At 43.0% G+C, this 16880-nt stretch overlaps 1 protein-coding gene across 5 annotated transcripts in view; it reads right to left on the reverse strand.

Moving 5' to 3' along the window:
• SH3KBP1 (SH3 domain containing kinase binding protein 1) overlaps nt 1-16880 on the reverse strand; it is a 353239-nt gene that overhangs the window by 95821 nt on the left and 240538 nt on the right. For all 5 annotated transcript variants that reach the window (XM_019667291.1, XM_019667284.1, XM_019667278.1 and 2 more), the window contains 2 exons: nt 16710-16785; nt 4171-4265 (listed from right to left, as the gene is read on the reverse strand). In XM_019667291.1, coding sequence (XP_019522836.1) covers nt 4171-4265; nt 16710-16785 — 171 coding nt within the window. The remainder of the gene's footprint in view (nt 1-4170; nt 4266-16709; nt 16786-16880) is intronic.

Here is a 16880-nt window from a genome sequence, read left to right on the forward strand (position 1 = left end):
GGGCTAAAAATGAGGGCAATGCCTACCCTGTGACTCCTGCCACAGCACAGAAAAGCTGGGCAAAGGAAAACCACCTTAACTGAGTATACAAGGAAACACAGGCAGAATTTGAGGTAAATTGAGAACCTCTACAGCAAAAGCAATCGAATTTAGAGAGCAGCAATTGAGGTCTTTCATCCCAACTCATACATACAATAACAAAGCATATTGTTATTCAAATGCATATTAAACAAATCATGGTGAAGCTACTCACTTTACAATATCACCGGCACACAATCATCTAAATGAACTTCTGGGCAATTCCTTAACTCAGAGGAAGGTGTAAGAATTTTCTGTAACGTCAATAGGGTTCGATAGACGCAGACTCCATTTTTCCCACTTTCAGCAGGCAAAATATTTATGGCCCATTTGCTCCCCAGATTCTTGCTGAAATCTCACCCACTGAGAATTCTGAACTATTTCAGGTAGATTGCTCACTTGTTACCTACTTCATGTCATGGCGTTCCTGCCCCAGCAGCACAACTGGGCCCGGTCACAAGAGCCCTTCTATTCCTGTCTCCCAGGTCAGAGAAAGAGCGCCTGAAGTTGAAGTGACAATTCCTAGGATTACAGGTACCACTGGTGGATCCGTCCCTGTGAGATGCACTTTACACACAGCATCTTAATAAATCCTCACGGCAGTCCTGTGAGGCCAGCTCTATGGCTGAGGAAACTGGGGCTCAGAGAGGAAACTAGAATGCTAGGTCAAGGGTGGCAGATGCTTCATGGGAATAAAAGTCAAAACCTGCAGAAGTGCAGGATATCAAGAGACCTGATTTCACAGACCATATAAAATAATAATAAAAATGAAATGATGTAGTGCAAGAGGCTTTTCTAAAGCAACAAGCTCAAAATGGGCCTGAGCGCATGATGCAGTATGAGTTTAAGACTGGCCGTGTTATCAGCTATTGAACAACCAGCTAAGTGGGTAGGCAGAGGGCATCAGGGCAGCAGGAACATGGTCTGGGTCAAGTTATGGAGGACACATGAGCAGCATGGGGACATCCTGGAAGAGTTCGTGTAGAACAGCGACATGGACCAAGGCCACAAAGCCAGACTGAGGCCAGGCTGCCTGGGGCCAATTAATGCAGGATCATCGAGCCAGATTTGATAAGAAACAAGAGGAAAGTTACTAAAGACTCTCGTTGGAGCAGAGGGGTTACGTGAGCCAAGTGCTGTGATGGGATGATAAAAAAAAAGGGCTGGGGTGCTAGGGAGGAAGCAGCCCTCCACCTTTAGCCACTCCAGGGCTCTCCTCTGGAAGAGGTGCTGTGGAGGGTGCTAGGGGACAGAGGAGGCCCAGGGAGGTGCAGCCTTCGGCCTGGGCCTGACTCTACAACAGACAGGATGTGGCAGGGGTACAGGACGGCAGAATCCTTAGGTTCAGGTGCTGCTGAACTGGGGTGGGGGCGGGGAGGCAAGAGTCAAAATGGCATAGGCACTCTAGCCTGAGGAGCAGGATCCCTGTACAAGCCCGGTGATGGACCAAGTGCACGGTGGGGATGGTAAAGTCATGTTCTACTAATGCGATAGCAACATCTATAAGCTGCTTTAGTTTCCAAACTGCTTCCTCATACATTAAGGTATGAACCTGGGGAAACAGGGTACCAGCTTTGGGACATTCTTTTTTTTTATAGTTTACTATTTTATTTTATTTTTTCCATTGGGAAATTGGGGAAGGGGAACAGTGTTGGGGAATTGGGGAAAGGGAACATTGTGTTTTTCCAGGACCCATCAGCTCCAAATCAAGTTGTTGTCCTTCAATCTTAGTTGTGGAGGGGGCAAGCTCAGCTTCAAGTCCAGTTGCCACTTTCAATCTAGTTGTGGCGGGTGGGGATGGGGGGGTGGGGAGTGGCTCAGCCCACCTTTCCATGCGGGTGTTGAACCAGCAACCTTGCTGCTAAGAGCACGTGCTCTCACCAGCTCAGCGGCAGCTCAGCTCAGGTGCAGCGTCACTGGCCCGTGTGGGAATTGAACCGGTGACCCTGTTGCTCAGAGCTTGCGCTCTTAACCAAATGAGCCACTCAGCCGGCCCGGGATACTCTTGCCAGCAGCCTTCCACATGTGCTGGCTCCCTTCTCCCTCCTGTGTGGATGGGACCAGGAGAGAGTTCCTTTCTGACTGAGTTCTTTAGAAAAATCTGGTTCTTTTTATCAGACTGGCTCTCAGGCCAGGAGGAAGGAACGAAACAATCAGGCTGAATGTATTTTCCTGCTATGTAATCAAATGACTGGGATAGGATATGTTAAGGTAGAAATAGATGTGTTCGGATAAGGACCTATCCATGGTGGGGATTTTCCTTTTCCTAAAACCTTAGTATATATTATCGATACATCTGCTTTTCTATTCAATTGAGGCTGCCCCCCTCCAAACAAAAACAGGAAAGTGAGTCCCCCCACCACTATGAAGAATGGCAGCTACTGAATTCTCTGCTTGGTTTATCATCACAGGAGAAAGTGTACCCCCACTTCCCTGTAGTAGGAAAAGTTAGTATCTGTGCTAGTCATCAAAGTACTTGTATCAGGCCTCACACTCAGTTAACAGCTTCCCTATTCTGAGTGCTTCCTTAAGGGTCTGATTCAAAATCGGAAGTGCACTGTGCATAAAAAGCAGCCAAAGGAGGCGCCGCCTAAGGACCAGAGGAAGGAAGGGCGGTAAAAAAAGGGAAGGATCGCTCGCCTCCTTGGCAGAAAGGAACAAGAGGGCAGCATTCCCCCTCCTCTGATTTTCTCCTGCCACGAAAAACACTGCACATTGTCAGAGATACACTGAAATGGGTTCAGGGGAGGATAGTTTACAGGTAAAAAGATTTACGAGTTCTTGGGCCATCAGCAAAGCAGGGAAGAGCTTGCTATTCCAGAAAGCCTCCTTAGCATTGCCTTGCATACCGCTTTCATACGGAGCAGAGCAGGAGAGAGGGCCAGCTCTCTCCCCACGATAATTTGACCTTTAGCAGGCTACTTAACCTCTGCAGTCATTAGTTCCCTGGCATCACTGGTTCAGGCTCTTAAAACACACGACCTCCACAGCCATTTCTTAAAGGTAACTCATCCTTGATTGTAAAGGTACTAAATCAAACTGATTACTTTTTGGATGCACTTGGGGGCGGGGGATAGGGATGCAGGCAACACCATGGTCCCCTCCCTCTCAGTAATGATCAGAGGCAGTGGGACCCAGGGCCTACCCCCAACACTAACCCCCTGTTCCCTCTACTCTTTCCCTGTACCCTCCCCACTGTCAATGCTTTCCAGCCCTGCAGGAGCACAGGCAGCCACGATGCTTGTGCTGAGAGAATTAAGCATTCTGCCAATCACCTGGATGCAAGAATAAAACCACCTTCCCCTTTTAATGATGGTTCCCATTTTCATTGTATTTGACCATCATAAAAAACCTGTATCTCAGAGTAAAGGCCATGTATTCTAGGAATCTCTTAAGGAATATATCTTTCAACCGTCTACTTGGTGAGTTCCATTGCATGAAAGCATACACGGTACATGGTCCAAGCCCTGTTAAGCTGTATCACTTTACACAGGTTTTATAGCTCTCTGTATGATTACAGGGCTCTGCCCATAATGATAATAAAATCGTTCAACCTTCTTAGCCCAAACAAGACAGGCAAAATTCTCTCAGGCATGCTACCTGTCTTTGATCTGAACAGCAAACATTCTTTGAGCGTTTTCTGCCAGTGAGGCATGACCCGCCTTTTTAAAGCCTTTCCCTTGATACTTGGCAACCCAGAGCTTTGCAACCGGGGCTGCTGTGGGGGGTAGGCTCTCCAGCCAAGCAAGTAGCCTTCCAGGTTAGCCCTTCTGGGAAAGAAGTTTTCTGCAAAACCATGCAAAACTACAGCTGGTTACAAGGCAAACAGAATCTATTTGATTTCCAAATATTAGGTTGTCGGAAAAGACGAAAAACCTAGAAAAAATACAACGTGACTTTTCCGACAACCCAATACATTCATTCACCTGGATATACTGGGCTTACCCTGATCAAGAGGAAAGACGAGATTCTTCCTCAGGACTTTAGGACCATGAACAACTCAAGTTTCAAGGGTTAAAACAAACCTTGTCCTATCCAGTCAACACCTCAAATCAGTTTATACTTAAAAGGCAGGAGAGAACCTTTGTTTACCTTATTGATGAGAGTGACTATATCTCCTTCTTTGATTGTCAATTCATCATCATTCTGTGCCTCGTATGGAAATATTACTTTGCAGTAATCCTTGGCTGTAAGAAGAAAAGAAAACATAACCTTTAAAATGCTTTTGCTAATGGGCTGGCCCAGGAGATGTTCTCTATCACATTAACTTCAGGGAAAAACACACTTAACAGACAGGATGTAAGTACTGATAAAGACAGGGTCACACTCAGATAACTGCCTAAGATTGTTCATTTGGGGCTCATGCATATTTATTCTCTTCATTTTTTTCCCTCACAAATCACATGATGTCATGAAATGCCACTGACTGCTTCGCTTCTCTCAGGCAGAAAAAAAAAAGGTCTCCCTGGTCTCAGGAAAATAGATGTGTATATTCTATATATTCTTTTCTATAACATTTCATATACTCTTCAGGTGCATGCATACGCAGACATAATCTACAAAGAGGAAAAGGCTTAAGTTTTGCCCTCACTGCCTTCTTCCACGCATCACTAAATCAGAAACAGGTTATTTGTGTATGTTACAAAGCTGACATGGTACTCAAAACCATGAATAAGTATGGTTCATTATGGTACATGTTAAGAGACAGATGTTGATATATTTATAGGTAAACATGTGTCAACCACAAATAGCCAACGAACACTGACCAAATGTTCTTTATACATACATGCACATGTGCACACACATGAGTGTCATGGGAGGGGGTGGTGGCGCGAACTTGCACAAATATGTGCCATGGCCTCTCTGTGGGAACCTGCCTGTTCATAGATAAGGCTGTTCCTCAGCGAGGCTACCCACCAGCCCTCGCCAAAGAGGGAAAAATACTAAGGCCACTCAAAATCAGTTCAAATATGTTCTGAATTGTATGCTTTTGAAAGTCCGTCTGATGTGCAACCTTATCTATTGGGTTGTAGGAAAAGTCATGACGCATTTTTGCGACGAAAAAAACATAGAAAAAATATGTCATGACTTTTCCGACAACCTAATATTTACATAAAAGCACCAGTTCAGAAGACAGTGAAAACATTTGTAAGGTATTTGGGAAATTAAGACATAGGAAACTGGAGCCTGATGACTCAGGACAGAAGGTAGAAAGAACAACTGAAGAGAATTCATGTCTACCGGGACAGGCCTTTCTTATTCTATATCCACGTCAACAATCTTAATGGCTTTGAAGGGCCTTGGATATTTCCCAAGGATTAGGCCAGTTCTTGCAGGCAGATCATAACCTAGAGCTATATATAAGTATCAATGATCTTGTCCCTAGTACCATTTATATCACTGAAATGTTTTTTATTTTATTATGGTTAATGTCACATCAATCAAAGAGAGTGATATATGAAATAAAGGCAATTAAAAAATCTGTAATACAGACACTCGAGAGTTGGTCTAGATAAGACAGAGAGGGGAGAAGGAGAAGGAGGAGAGAGTAAGAGAAGGACTCACTTTGTTCCTATGCAGATGTTTTTCCTAATCCAGTGGCTCCAAGATACCTGTTACACCACCTATCTTAGTGTCGGAAACGGGCCCTGATGCCTTTTGCTCATTAACCGATGCTGAGAGGCACTAGTTCTAAATCCCATCAATGCCAATCTGCCTTAAAATTCCAAGGCCCAGATAGTTACGAATGTTCCATCTATCTTTATTTAGTAACAGCAAACCTCCCAAATTCTGAATTGGTCAAATGTTCTAAACGGAGGGGAAAAGTTAAGCACCTTTAAATTGGATGATGACAAATCCTTACCAGTGTTTCTATTGACTATCTGGTAAAATATGACTATCCAACCTCAAAACTTACAACAAAAGTGAAACCAACACAGTGTTATTGAAGAACTGCCCTGCAGAGTTCCAGGTTTCAGAATAATTTGTTGGATCAAAATCATGCAGACGGTTTACGAAGAAGACAAGACACCCATGGTCAACAAAGAAAAGGAACAAGTCATGTTTCTACTCCTTTCCACACACACACAAAAAAGGTTAATTAAGTGTGGTAGACATCCTTGGTTAACTTCCCAGCAGCCATTCCCCATCCCCTTCGCAATTCACAGAATCCTAATGTATTCAGTCATTATATTCAGGAACAGAGAATCCTCCCACAGCCCCAGGGATGAGTAAAGTATGTCTTGGCAAATAATATTAATCTCACTCCCCTTTGTATTTGGTTTAGGGATGAGCATGTAATCTACTTCCAGCCAACGAGATGTGAGAGGAAATCTGCTGAGAGGGGGAAAGCTGTTAGATTTTGTTGCTTGATTTATAAAAGAGACAAGAGGAAAATGGTTGACCCTGCCATTCTGCTTTTTTGGTTGTTGTTCAACTTTCTGATACATACATATATATATATATATATATGTATATATATATATATATATATACACATATATATATATATATGTATATATATAATTATTATTGGTTTCACATGTACAAAACAATATAATAGTTAGAAATTTACACTCCTCACAAAGTGTTAACTCCCCTCCCCCAAACTATATATATATATATATAAAATTATAGTTGACATTCAATATTATTCAGCTTCAGCTTCAGGTGTACAGCGCAGTGGTCAGGCATCTATACAGTCCATGAAGTGGTCTCCCTAATAAGACAAGTGCCCACGATATGGATGGACCTAGAGAACATTATGCTAAGTGAAATAAGTCAGATGGAGAAAGACAAATACCATATGATCTCACTTATATGTGAAACCAATGAGCAAACTAAACAGAAATTGTCTCAGAGATATAGAGGAAAAACTGAGGGTTGCTAGATGGGAGGGGGTGGGGATGAGGGAGAAGGGGAAGAGATTACAAAGCGCAAGTTGGTAACCACAAGATTGCCACAGGGATAGGAAAGACAGTTTGGGGAATATAATCAATAATGTTGTAAAGGTTTTGTAGGGGGTGCCTGCCATATTGCTTTTAAGATTGTTTCATCCTTGTCGGAAGACAGCACGATGTTTGGCCCTGCTGCAGTCATATTTCAACCATGAGACGAAAGCCAAGAAAATGACAGAGAAGGTGACCCTGAGCCCTGACACTGTGGCGATGTCTGTCAAATTAACCAACCTCAGGGGGCCTGTCCTGGATCTCTTGTTACCTGACTTAATACAACTCGACTGCTTACCACCACTTTGTGGTCAGGTAGGGATTTATCACTCAAAGCAGAAGGCACCCTGACATGAAGGAACTCGGCAGAACAAAGAGGATGCTTTTAGTTACCTCCTTTGAAACACTTGACTCGAATCTGCCTCCCCCCAAAACGCCTCTTCCTATGCATCTTTGTCACTCCCTTTCCCCCCATCTCTTCTCTTGCTACCTCAGGACCCAGACTACAGTAGGAGGTCAACAAATGACTGAGGAATTGACTTGTAACCAACCTAGTGAGAAAACATTTACAAGAAAGTATTAGCATGTCTTAAAAATGTTTCACGGGGTCATTTTGTTTCATGCCCACAATGTCACTATAAGCTAAGGAGGGCAGGTGTCCCCCTGCCTTAGAAAAAAACCAACTTCGATAACGTATCATGTATATGCCATAAAATTCACCCATTTTAATTGTACAGTTTGAAGAGTTTTAATAAAAGTATACAGTTGTATGACCATCACCATAACCCAGTTTTAGAACACTGTGAGGCGTCAGACACAGAATTATCCAAAAAGGACCAATTTTACATACAAGGAAAAATGGCTACTCTCAACCACCACTCTCCATGAGGCAGACTCCTGCATGTCTTGCCCCTCTCTGCATCCCTGGGACCTGACACAGCGCCCACTCCATGTTTCTTGATCCCCTAGGGACACCTATAAAGTGGAGGAAAAAATGAGGCACAGCACAGTAGGAGGAGAGAATTCTGGGCCAAGAGACAAGACAATCAAGAATTGGTTGGGTCCCAGCTGGGCTGTCCCAAGGCAATCACACAGTAGCTCTGAACCTCGGTGTCCTCAGGTGAAAAATGAGAGGCCGGCCAAGGAGGGCATAAGAGAAGAGTCTAGTTAACTGCGGCAGAACACTTTAGCACATGTAAACTGATCTGCAAACTCCAATATAAAACAACCAAAAACAGAGCTGCTCTTTAAATAGACAGTGGGGCTGACCCATCTCCCAGCCAGTTCCCAAAAACATCTCAGTGAAACTCTGGAGGCTCCAAGGAGCAGGCTGGGCTAGACCTAAGTCCCTGTCAGCTCTGACACTGCATGGCTCTAATCACAGGCACTACAGAGCACTGCTGACCAAATATGGCAACCGTTAGCTGCACATTTTAAGTTATTAGGATACATTTGAAAGTAATTTGTTTTTATTTCTGAGGCATTTGGGCCCTAATTCAGCAGTATTGGAAAATAAAAACATTATGTTGGTTTGGATGTACCAATGGTTCTAACATATTCAACAATAAATGCATATAAAAATGTATGAACTCTGAAACCATGATTTTAATTGTGTAGTATATGGAACAGAGATGTTCCCTACATTAACGCAAACATTTATTGAGTCACCACCATGAAAAAGATACTGCCAATTCTTGGGCCTGTGAAATACGCGTCAGGCCAACCACCCCCTCCCACCCTCACAGGGTAGTGACAACCTAATGTTTGGAGAAAGCCAAGGGGGAAAGAATGACGGGAAGAAAAGACAAACACGAATAAGTATAAACTCACTATGATGCAATGTTGTTGTGGTGTTTCAGAGAAAGGCAAGATTACATTCAGGAGAAAGCTCACAGAAGAGGAGGCATTTGATATGTCTTGAAAGAAGAATACTCGTATAATTCCAAATCCTTTTGGACATGGGAAGATTATAAATTTTAAATGAGTAGCAGACAGAGATCGAGAGGAAGAGAATGAAATTAACTTTTGGAGGCAGGCATTTTCCATCTACACATCAATTAGATGGATTTAATTAGTCCGAGGTCAAATAGGAATGAATACACACATGCACATAAAGAAATAAAGGCACAGTTTAGCCAGTGATTGAGATGATTTTGTCTCTATTTTTCTTTGAAAAGATTAAAAAAACCCAAACTAATTAATTAGCATAAGACTGAAATCCTAAGTCAGTTCTTAAGCTTTTTTTTGGTCTTAGGGTCCTTTAAGAATCTGCTAAAAAGCAATCACACTCTCTTTCCAGAAAAAGGGAAAAAGTCTGACACATTCGAAGATACAGCAAAGCCTGTACAATATTAGAAGGTTTGAGGATTCTGAAACCCTTGCCTAGTTCCAGATCAAGATCCCCCTGTACTAATTAATGATTGGCATTCCAATTTTAAGAAATTTATTCTATTAAAACCACCAAGAAGTCCAGTCATGATTCACACACCCCTCAAAAAAATACATTATTTCAATTTCTAAACTTTTAGAAATTTACATGAGATTAAAAACAGACTGTTTAAGGAACTGAACTCACATGCCCACATCCCATGACTCCCTTCAGCTGGTTTTATAATCTATTCATATAAAAAACCAACCAACCAACCTTAAAGCAAAATAAACATATCAGTAAGCAGAACATACACACACACACACACACACACACACACAACACACACAACACAAGGAAATAACATTAACTCCAGGATGAGTCTCTGGGCTAAATTTTAGGACACAAAGATCAAAACCCCATGTACCACAGAGCCTGGTAGGAAGCCTTCCAGAACTTTCAGTAAGGGTAGAAGGTACCAGGTCACACCTAGAACTCTTTTCCTTTGGGATACCAGAACAAAATTGTCCAACTCAGTGGTATCTACTTTCACCAGTATCAAAATCTGATATTCTCTCATTAAACTGACAAATATTATCCGAGAAACTACTGATTCATAATCCCTTGTCCAGAAGTCCTGGAGACAGATTTTTTCAGATTTTAGAAAGGAAATACTTTACACATGCTATAGAACATGTAACATCCTCAGCTGAGATCTGGGGCTACACCCAACCATCAAATACATTAAAATTCTGCAGCAAACGGATGATTTGTCACCCCAAGTGGAATAAAGACTACACACAGATGCACATTGGTTCAGGACAAGTTTTATTATCCAAGTCATAAAACGTTTAGTGTTCTGTATTTTTGTATTTTGTAATTGCAATAAGGATGTGGACTTCTATCATGTTCTGGGGAAAAGAAACTAAGTTAAATAAGACTAGCATCTGGTTCTCAAGGAGAGGAAATGAGACATGTATACACAGAGCTCTTGACAAGGTAACAGTGAGGAAAGGATGAGGGCGACACTTCCGGCTTAAAGCACAGAGTATCAGAATTGAGGAAATTACTTCCCAAAGGAGAGACTAAGGGTCCCTTCTCGGAGGAGTAAAAAGGCACTGGGCTCTGTACAATGTTCTAGGACTTTGAGAAGAGGAGTAGGAGTACGGTTCTCAACCATTCCTGATGACATGAACGATGTGGGGCACCTGGTCTTCCTGTGCCTTCCCAGACCCCTTCCCTAGGGGTCCCAAACAACAGGTGTGATGTGAGAGCTGGAATCCACAAGCACCCTGGTGATTCTCCTCAACACGGAAGCTTACGCACCATGAAACTAGGGCAGTGTTGCTCATGCCTGAGTGGGCATCGAACTGCCAAGGTTTCCAATTCCCTAGGGCTAGGGCAGGGCATGGGCATCTGCCTCTCTAGCAAGTTCCCAGGTGCTGCTGCTGCTGGTCTGGGGACCACAGTGTGCCCGGCAGCAGTGCCCCCATGGAGCTGACCACAGGCTGCAACTGGGATGAGACTGCTCCCCAGGGGACACTGGCAATGCCTGGAGACATTTGTGGTTGTCGCTGGCAGAGAGAAGGTGGTTAAGCGTAATTTGCATCAAGTGGGTGGAGGCCAGGGACGCTGCTAAACATCCCACAATGGACACAGGGCAGCCCGTAACAAAGAATGATCTGATCTGAATGTTAATAGTGCCAAGGCGGAGACACCCTGGTCTACACTTAAATTCAGACAGGGAAGCGAAACACAATGCTAACGTCATGATGTTACGAACTCCAGCCCAGCGCCTTCTTTCATGAAAAAGCTCACTGTGACCCAAACCACAATGACCCCCGCTGGTCTTGGATGCTGCTAGGAATTTGGCTTTCAAATGATTTCACAACTGTGAATTATGACACCTTTTATTCTTTCGCCTTCAAAAGAGAAATATTTTTTAAAAAACGATAAAACTCTGACAAGCAAAGCCTTTCTGTCCTCTAGTATGGAGCAGATCATGGTGGCTCCTCCCAACAGCACTTTCTCCTGCTCAGATGAAGAGAAGCTCTGAGTTGGGAGAAAGGAAATCCACCAGGATAACACAAAGGGAACTAACTAGCTTTCTTCCTCCAAGAGGACTGTATTCAAATCCAGGTTTTCAACAGCAAGGGTAGGCTGGGCACCCTTGCAGGAAGACCCCAACTCTGAATCCAGATAGCAAGGTCTGTGTTAGGGGCACTTAATGAAAGGCGCCTCCTAGGGAGAGGGGGGGGACCCCTGAGACACAGAACCTGGGATTTTGGTATACATCAGGTGTGGGAGGTACTGAAGCGCTGGGTAGGAAACACGTTTCAAATTGGATGTGCCCACATTCCCAGGCCCAAGAATGAGTGAGCTTTGGGGAAGATAAGTGAACAAAAACACCTATCCTAGAAAAAGAGGATTAAAGAGCACCCGGGGAAAGCCGGGGGAATACCAACATAAGGGAGCTGACCCTTTTTTTCTCCTATTTAAACATGTGGTGAGAAAGCAAAAAAATTGCTCAGACTGAGAAAGTAAAAATCTGCCCAGCCATTTGTCAAGCTGGGATAACAAACACAGATCCAGTCAGCTGCACGGCGAACAGGAAAAAGAATTTCAGCCAAGCATGCGCTGCAGCTGGAAAGGGTCCTAAAAACCCCTTCTCTGAGTGACTGCTACTTTCTTACTCCCCAAGAACGTCTGTCCTCTAAAACCACAGACTATCAGAAACATTGCATTTTTTTATATCATATCAATAAGAATGAAACGTTCTGCTCTTGGCTGAAGGGACTAAGTGACTTTGACATAGAAAGGCAGGAAAACACTGCTATGTTTAAATTTCACTACATTCCACCCCTCCAAATCTGTGACTATTCTTTTCTCTTTCATGTGGTGCAACACTCCACAGGTCCTCCTGTACAGTCAGTCTCCTTCTGCAATGAGTCAGTAAACCTGACCTTGTCGGACAAGCCTGGCTTGTCCTGGTGCTCTCGAGCTGACTGGGCTAGAGCAGGGGCTGGAAGAATAAAGGACCTGTCAAGCCACACTGGCAACTACTGCTAACCCCTCAAAAACCCCAAGTAAGTTCAAGAGTCTTAGGTGAATAAATATGTCTTTTTCCTCCTGGTGACTGTGAACTTGAGAATGGGGACCCATGGCTACTATGCCACTTTTACGAGACTGTCCAATATAGAGCCTGGCAAACTGTAAATCATTTATAATTCTCCATTTGCTCAACCACCATTTATTATGTGCCCACTGAGTCCATGGCATTCTTCTGGATGGTAAGATGAGATATCAAGTAGAAGACACAGCCCCCACCTTGAGGGACAAATGATAGCCACAAGGCACCATGTGTCATCATCATGGCGGACAACTCCTAAGAAGCAAGTCAATGAACAAAGTGATCAGAAAGGTGGTACAAGTGTCCAGTGATGAAGCGAGGGGCGATTAGGCAGGAAGGTTTAGCCTTTGCCCCAGTCATCATTTATTCGGAAGCCTGATCTGCATTTGTACAGATTCTGCCAATGATTATTTTTTTCCGAAACCACCTCCCCAACTGGTCTTCCAAATGTCTAAGACTGAACTGATGCACTATAGTCCTTTTTCTGGGCTAGTTTTCAGCCCATAGAGGCCACAAATCTGTATCACTTGTAGCAAGGAAGAGGGAAACTCCAGATGTGGTAAGCTGGAGGAACCTCAGGGCATTCCATTTCTGAATATTTAGACAGTTTTCCTCTTGTTATGAAAATGATGGCAATCTGTTCCCCAGCATGTGTTTCAGATGAATTTCAATATCATAAAAGCTTTATTGGGGAAGGAGAGATGATGTTAGCTGTTCAAATAAATCCTGATAGCTGAGTTTCACTTTCACTCAGAAAATACCAATTCACATGAACATTTCTTGAATCATCATAACTTAATCCTGATGTGAGTTTGTATTTTAGCATGCTAAGGAGACATCTGTGCAGGAGGGAGCTTCTCGCCTCTGTACCGCTGGGCAATTTTTGACATCGGTTTGTCTTCCAACCAGAAGGAAGGAGAATGCACTGCTCCCAAGCTCAGGGTCACTTAGTCGGTCAGCACTCTGTTATCCTTCCACCTAACATGGGTGTCACATCAAAATCTGGAAGCAGCAAAATGTTCCAAATGGAGAAGGCTTTTCAGTGGACGAGGGTGCCTCGTGGAAATTATGGAAGGACAACTACCCCAGAATTTGCTCTTTATAATGAAAGCCAGACAGTGTGTGCGGGTTGAGATTAAACTGCAGAAATTCTTGCTCTGGGTCCATGAAAAATGTCTGCCAACAAACATCCCTCAAGGCTTCGCTGACAGTGCTAATAATTCTCCTTCCTGACCTACTTCCCCCTTACACGCATATTGATACCTATGCCTAATGACATCATCTCATGTTCCTACCAAACTGTTCACATCTTCCTTTTGTCTCTCCCACCCGGCTGCTCAGTTCTTTGAATGCAAAAACCTTTCATTCTGAACTGTAAAATGTTTAGAATTGAATCAGAGGATGAAGATGCTGGGAGAAACCTCAGGGGTTCTCTCTAATATGACCCTCTGACTTCACAAACAATACAGACAATGAAATAAAGTTATGTACCCAAGATCACACAGCTAGCTAATAAGAGGGCTGGCCCTAGCATCCAAGCTTTCTGACCCTCAGCCAAAACACACCACCCAGCCTCTGTAAAACCACTCTTCATTAACAACCCATCCCCCACCATGATGCCTCCAGAGAGTCAGGTGGATGGACATAGTTAAGAGAGATTTGTAGAACAGAGCAAGGCATGGGCTAGAGCCATGATCCTCCCATATGCTTAAGGGAGCTGAGCATTTGAAACTGTGTTAATATCCGTGCCCAGGAAGCTCATCTTAGATCGTAGAATAACTCTCAAGCTACACCAGCCAATATGGTGGCTACTGGGCTCATGTGGCTATTGAGCACTTCAAATGTGGCTACTCTGAGTTGAGATGTGCCATACATGTAGAATATTGTGAAGACTCATATGAAACAAAATAATGAAAATATCTCATTTGTATGTTACATGTTGAAATAACATTTTGGATATACTGAATTAAATAAAATATATTTATATTAAGTTCACCTGTTTCTTTTTTAAAATTTGGCTACTAGAAAATATAAAATCATGTATGTGGCTTACATAATATTTCTAATGGCCAGCACTGCTCCCAAACACAGTTAAAGCCCCTCCCACCTAATCCTTCCAAAAAGACCTGAGTCTCCTGCCTGTAGATATTATAGAGGGCAAAAAGAAAGCATCAAGGACATGTTTTTATCCTAAGGCCAGTTCTCAAGACCCAAGGTTTAGTCACTTAAGCATGCCCTGCAGACTGGCCTGTTTTGTGCCACATACTTACAAGTGACACTTAGGTCCCTCCTGCTCAGCCTCCCCCAAAAGTAACCCACAAGTCACCCAAGGTCCTCTTTACTCCGGACAGAGTTGAAGAATCTACAGGGAAGTTCTATCTCACTTCTCTTAAAACTCTTTTCCATGAAAAAAACTCTCTGCTTCTCAGGTTGTTATCTGCAAATATGAATCAGGTAGGTGAAGGCCACTGGTTGTCACATGTCATGAGGAGAACCTGTCCCAGGGACCACATTTCAACTAACCTGGAGGTCTGCTGCATCTTTCCCGTTTCCTTCTCCTGCCTGCTGCCCACTCCAGCCTTCCACGTAATTTCCTAATAACCTTGATCACCCATCAACTTATTAACAGCCATAGTTACAGAATGAGCAGTTGGATAGAAGGAAGGACGGGCTACTGTCCAACAAGAGAAATGTTTCCAGAAATGGTTTAACGGTCAGTTCTTGAAAATAAATTTCAGGACTCAAAGAATCTTGAAGATTTCATACCTAAAGGGAGGTTTCACATCGTAAGCCTGGAACCTGCATGAATAAATTCCGGGCCAGTTTCTCCTTAGGAACATTTGTAAGCTCATAACAATGGTTCTCAAAGTGTGCACCCTAGACCAGGAAGCAGTAGCACCTGGGAATTTGTTAGAAAAACACATTTTCAGGCTCCACCCCAGATTTATTGACTCAGAAAATCTGGATGTGTGGACCAGCAATTTGGGGGCTACATCTCTAGGTGATTTCTGCAGCACACTTAAATTTGAGAACCGCTGCATTAGAATACTGTACTATTATTCTCTGGAGTCTGATTGTACCATTAACAGACAGAAGACATTTAAGTTCATTTGAACCATAAACATTAAGACAGGGCTCTACCGTGTGCATCTATATCATCCATTAATTTAGTTATCTAAACTACCATTTTTGGCTTAGCAAGTCCCATAAATTCATTTTCTTATGTCTAAGGTAGTATTCCTGATTTGCTTTCAAGACTACATTACTAGTCTGTCCACATTATCCTCATAAGGAAATCTGAAGCTGGGAAAAAAAACACATAAATTCCCTACAAGGAATTGTACTTGTTTCTGGAAAAACACACTAGAGCACGTTCAGAACGCCCCAGTTATTGGAAGAATGACTAAAGGAAGTGGAGAGTTGTCCAACTTAACAAATATAAATACAGGATTCCAGTTACATTTGAATTTCAGATAAACAACAAATATTGCATGGGGCACACTTATAACCCCCAACTTATTTGCCATTTATCTAAAATTCAAATGTAACTGGGCATCCTGTATTTTATCTGGCAACTTTAGAATTGGGAATACTGACCTTTGGGAAGGTTTGGGGGAGACAACTGCCTCAAATACATAAAGGCTTGTTCAGAGAAAAATGGGCCAATATCAATATAGACCCAGAGACTAGAACCCATGGGGGATAGTTACAGGAAGAGCATGTCTGGCTCAGTAGAAGAAAGACATTTGTGTCTAGAGGGATTCAAGCAGAGATGTGCTGAGGATGTCGGCAGAAAGTCAAGATTTGGGAGTGGTGGCTAAGTGGTTAGGCTCTCTGACTTGAAGGTCTGTGAATCCCTGAATTGCTTAAGTTGCCATTCTTTAGAATCTCTCTGCCTCCTGAGCTACGCAAAGTGCTCTGGGTAGATATGGCTCTGCACATGGGCAAGATACACAAGGCAGGAAACAACACCGTTTCATAAAGGAGGCACCCCTTGCCCCAAGAGCTTTGAATCTAACTGTGCCCGTCCTGCTGGTGGGACCCATTAAGCCACATTTGTGTGCATTTTTTTCTAATGTGCTTTTAAAAGCCATTAAGATTATGTGAGGATTTTTCAAAAGCATTTCAATTACTGGCAAACCCTTCACTGCTTTCAAATGTAAAATGGATAAATAAGGAAACTCACACTTTGTTCTGCTGTCCATTTCTGGCTTTGAAGAGTCTGGAGTTGCTGTAGTAGGAGGTAACTTCTTCCCAATAGTCTGAAGAGGAAAAAGATGATTTTACTTATGAAGGTGATTCTCTCCATTAAGCAAAGGAATAAAATCAAGACCACAATGATGAAATGCTCACAACT

This window comes from Hipposideros armiger, unplaced genomic scaffold (assembly GCF_001890085.2).
Source record: "Hipposideros armiger isolate ML-2016 unplaced genomic scaffold, ASM189008v1 scaffold_13, whole genome shotgun sequence".
Lineage (NCBI taxonomy): Eukaryota > Metazoa > Chordata > Mammalia > Chiroptera > Hipposideridae > Hipposideros > Hipposideros armiger.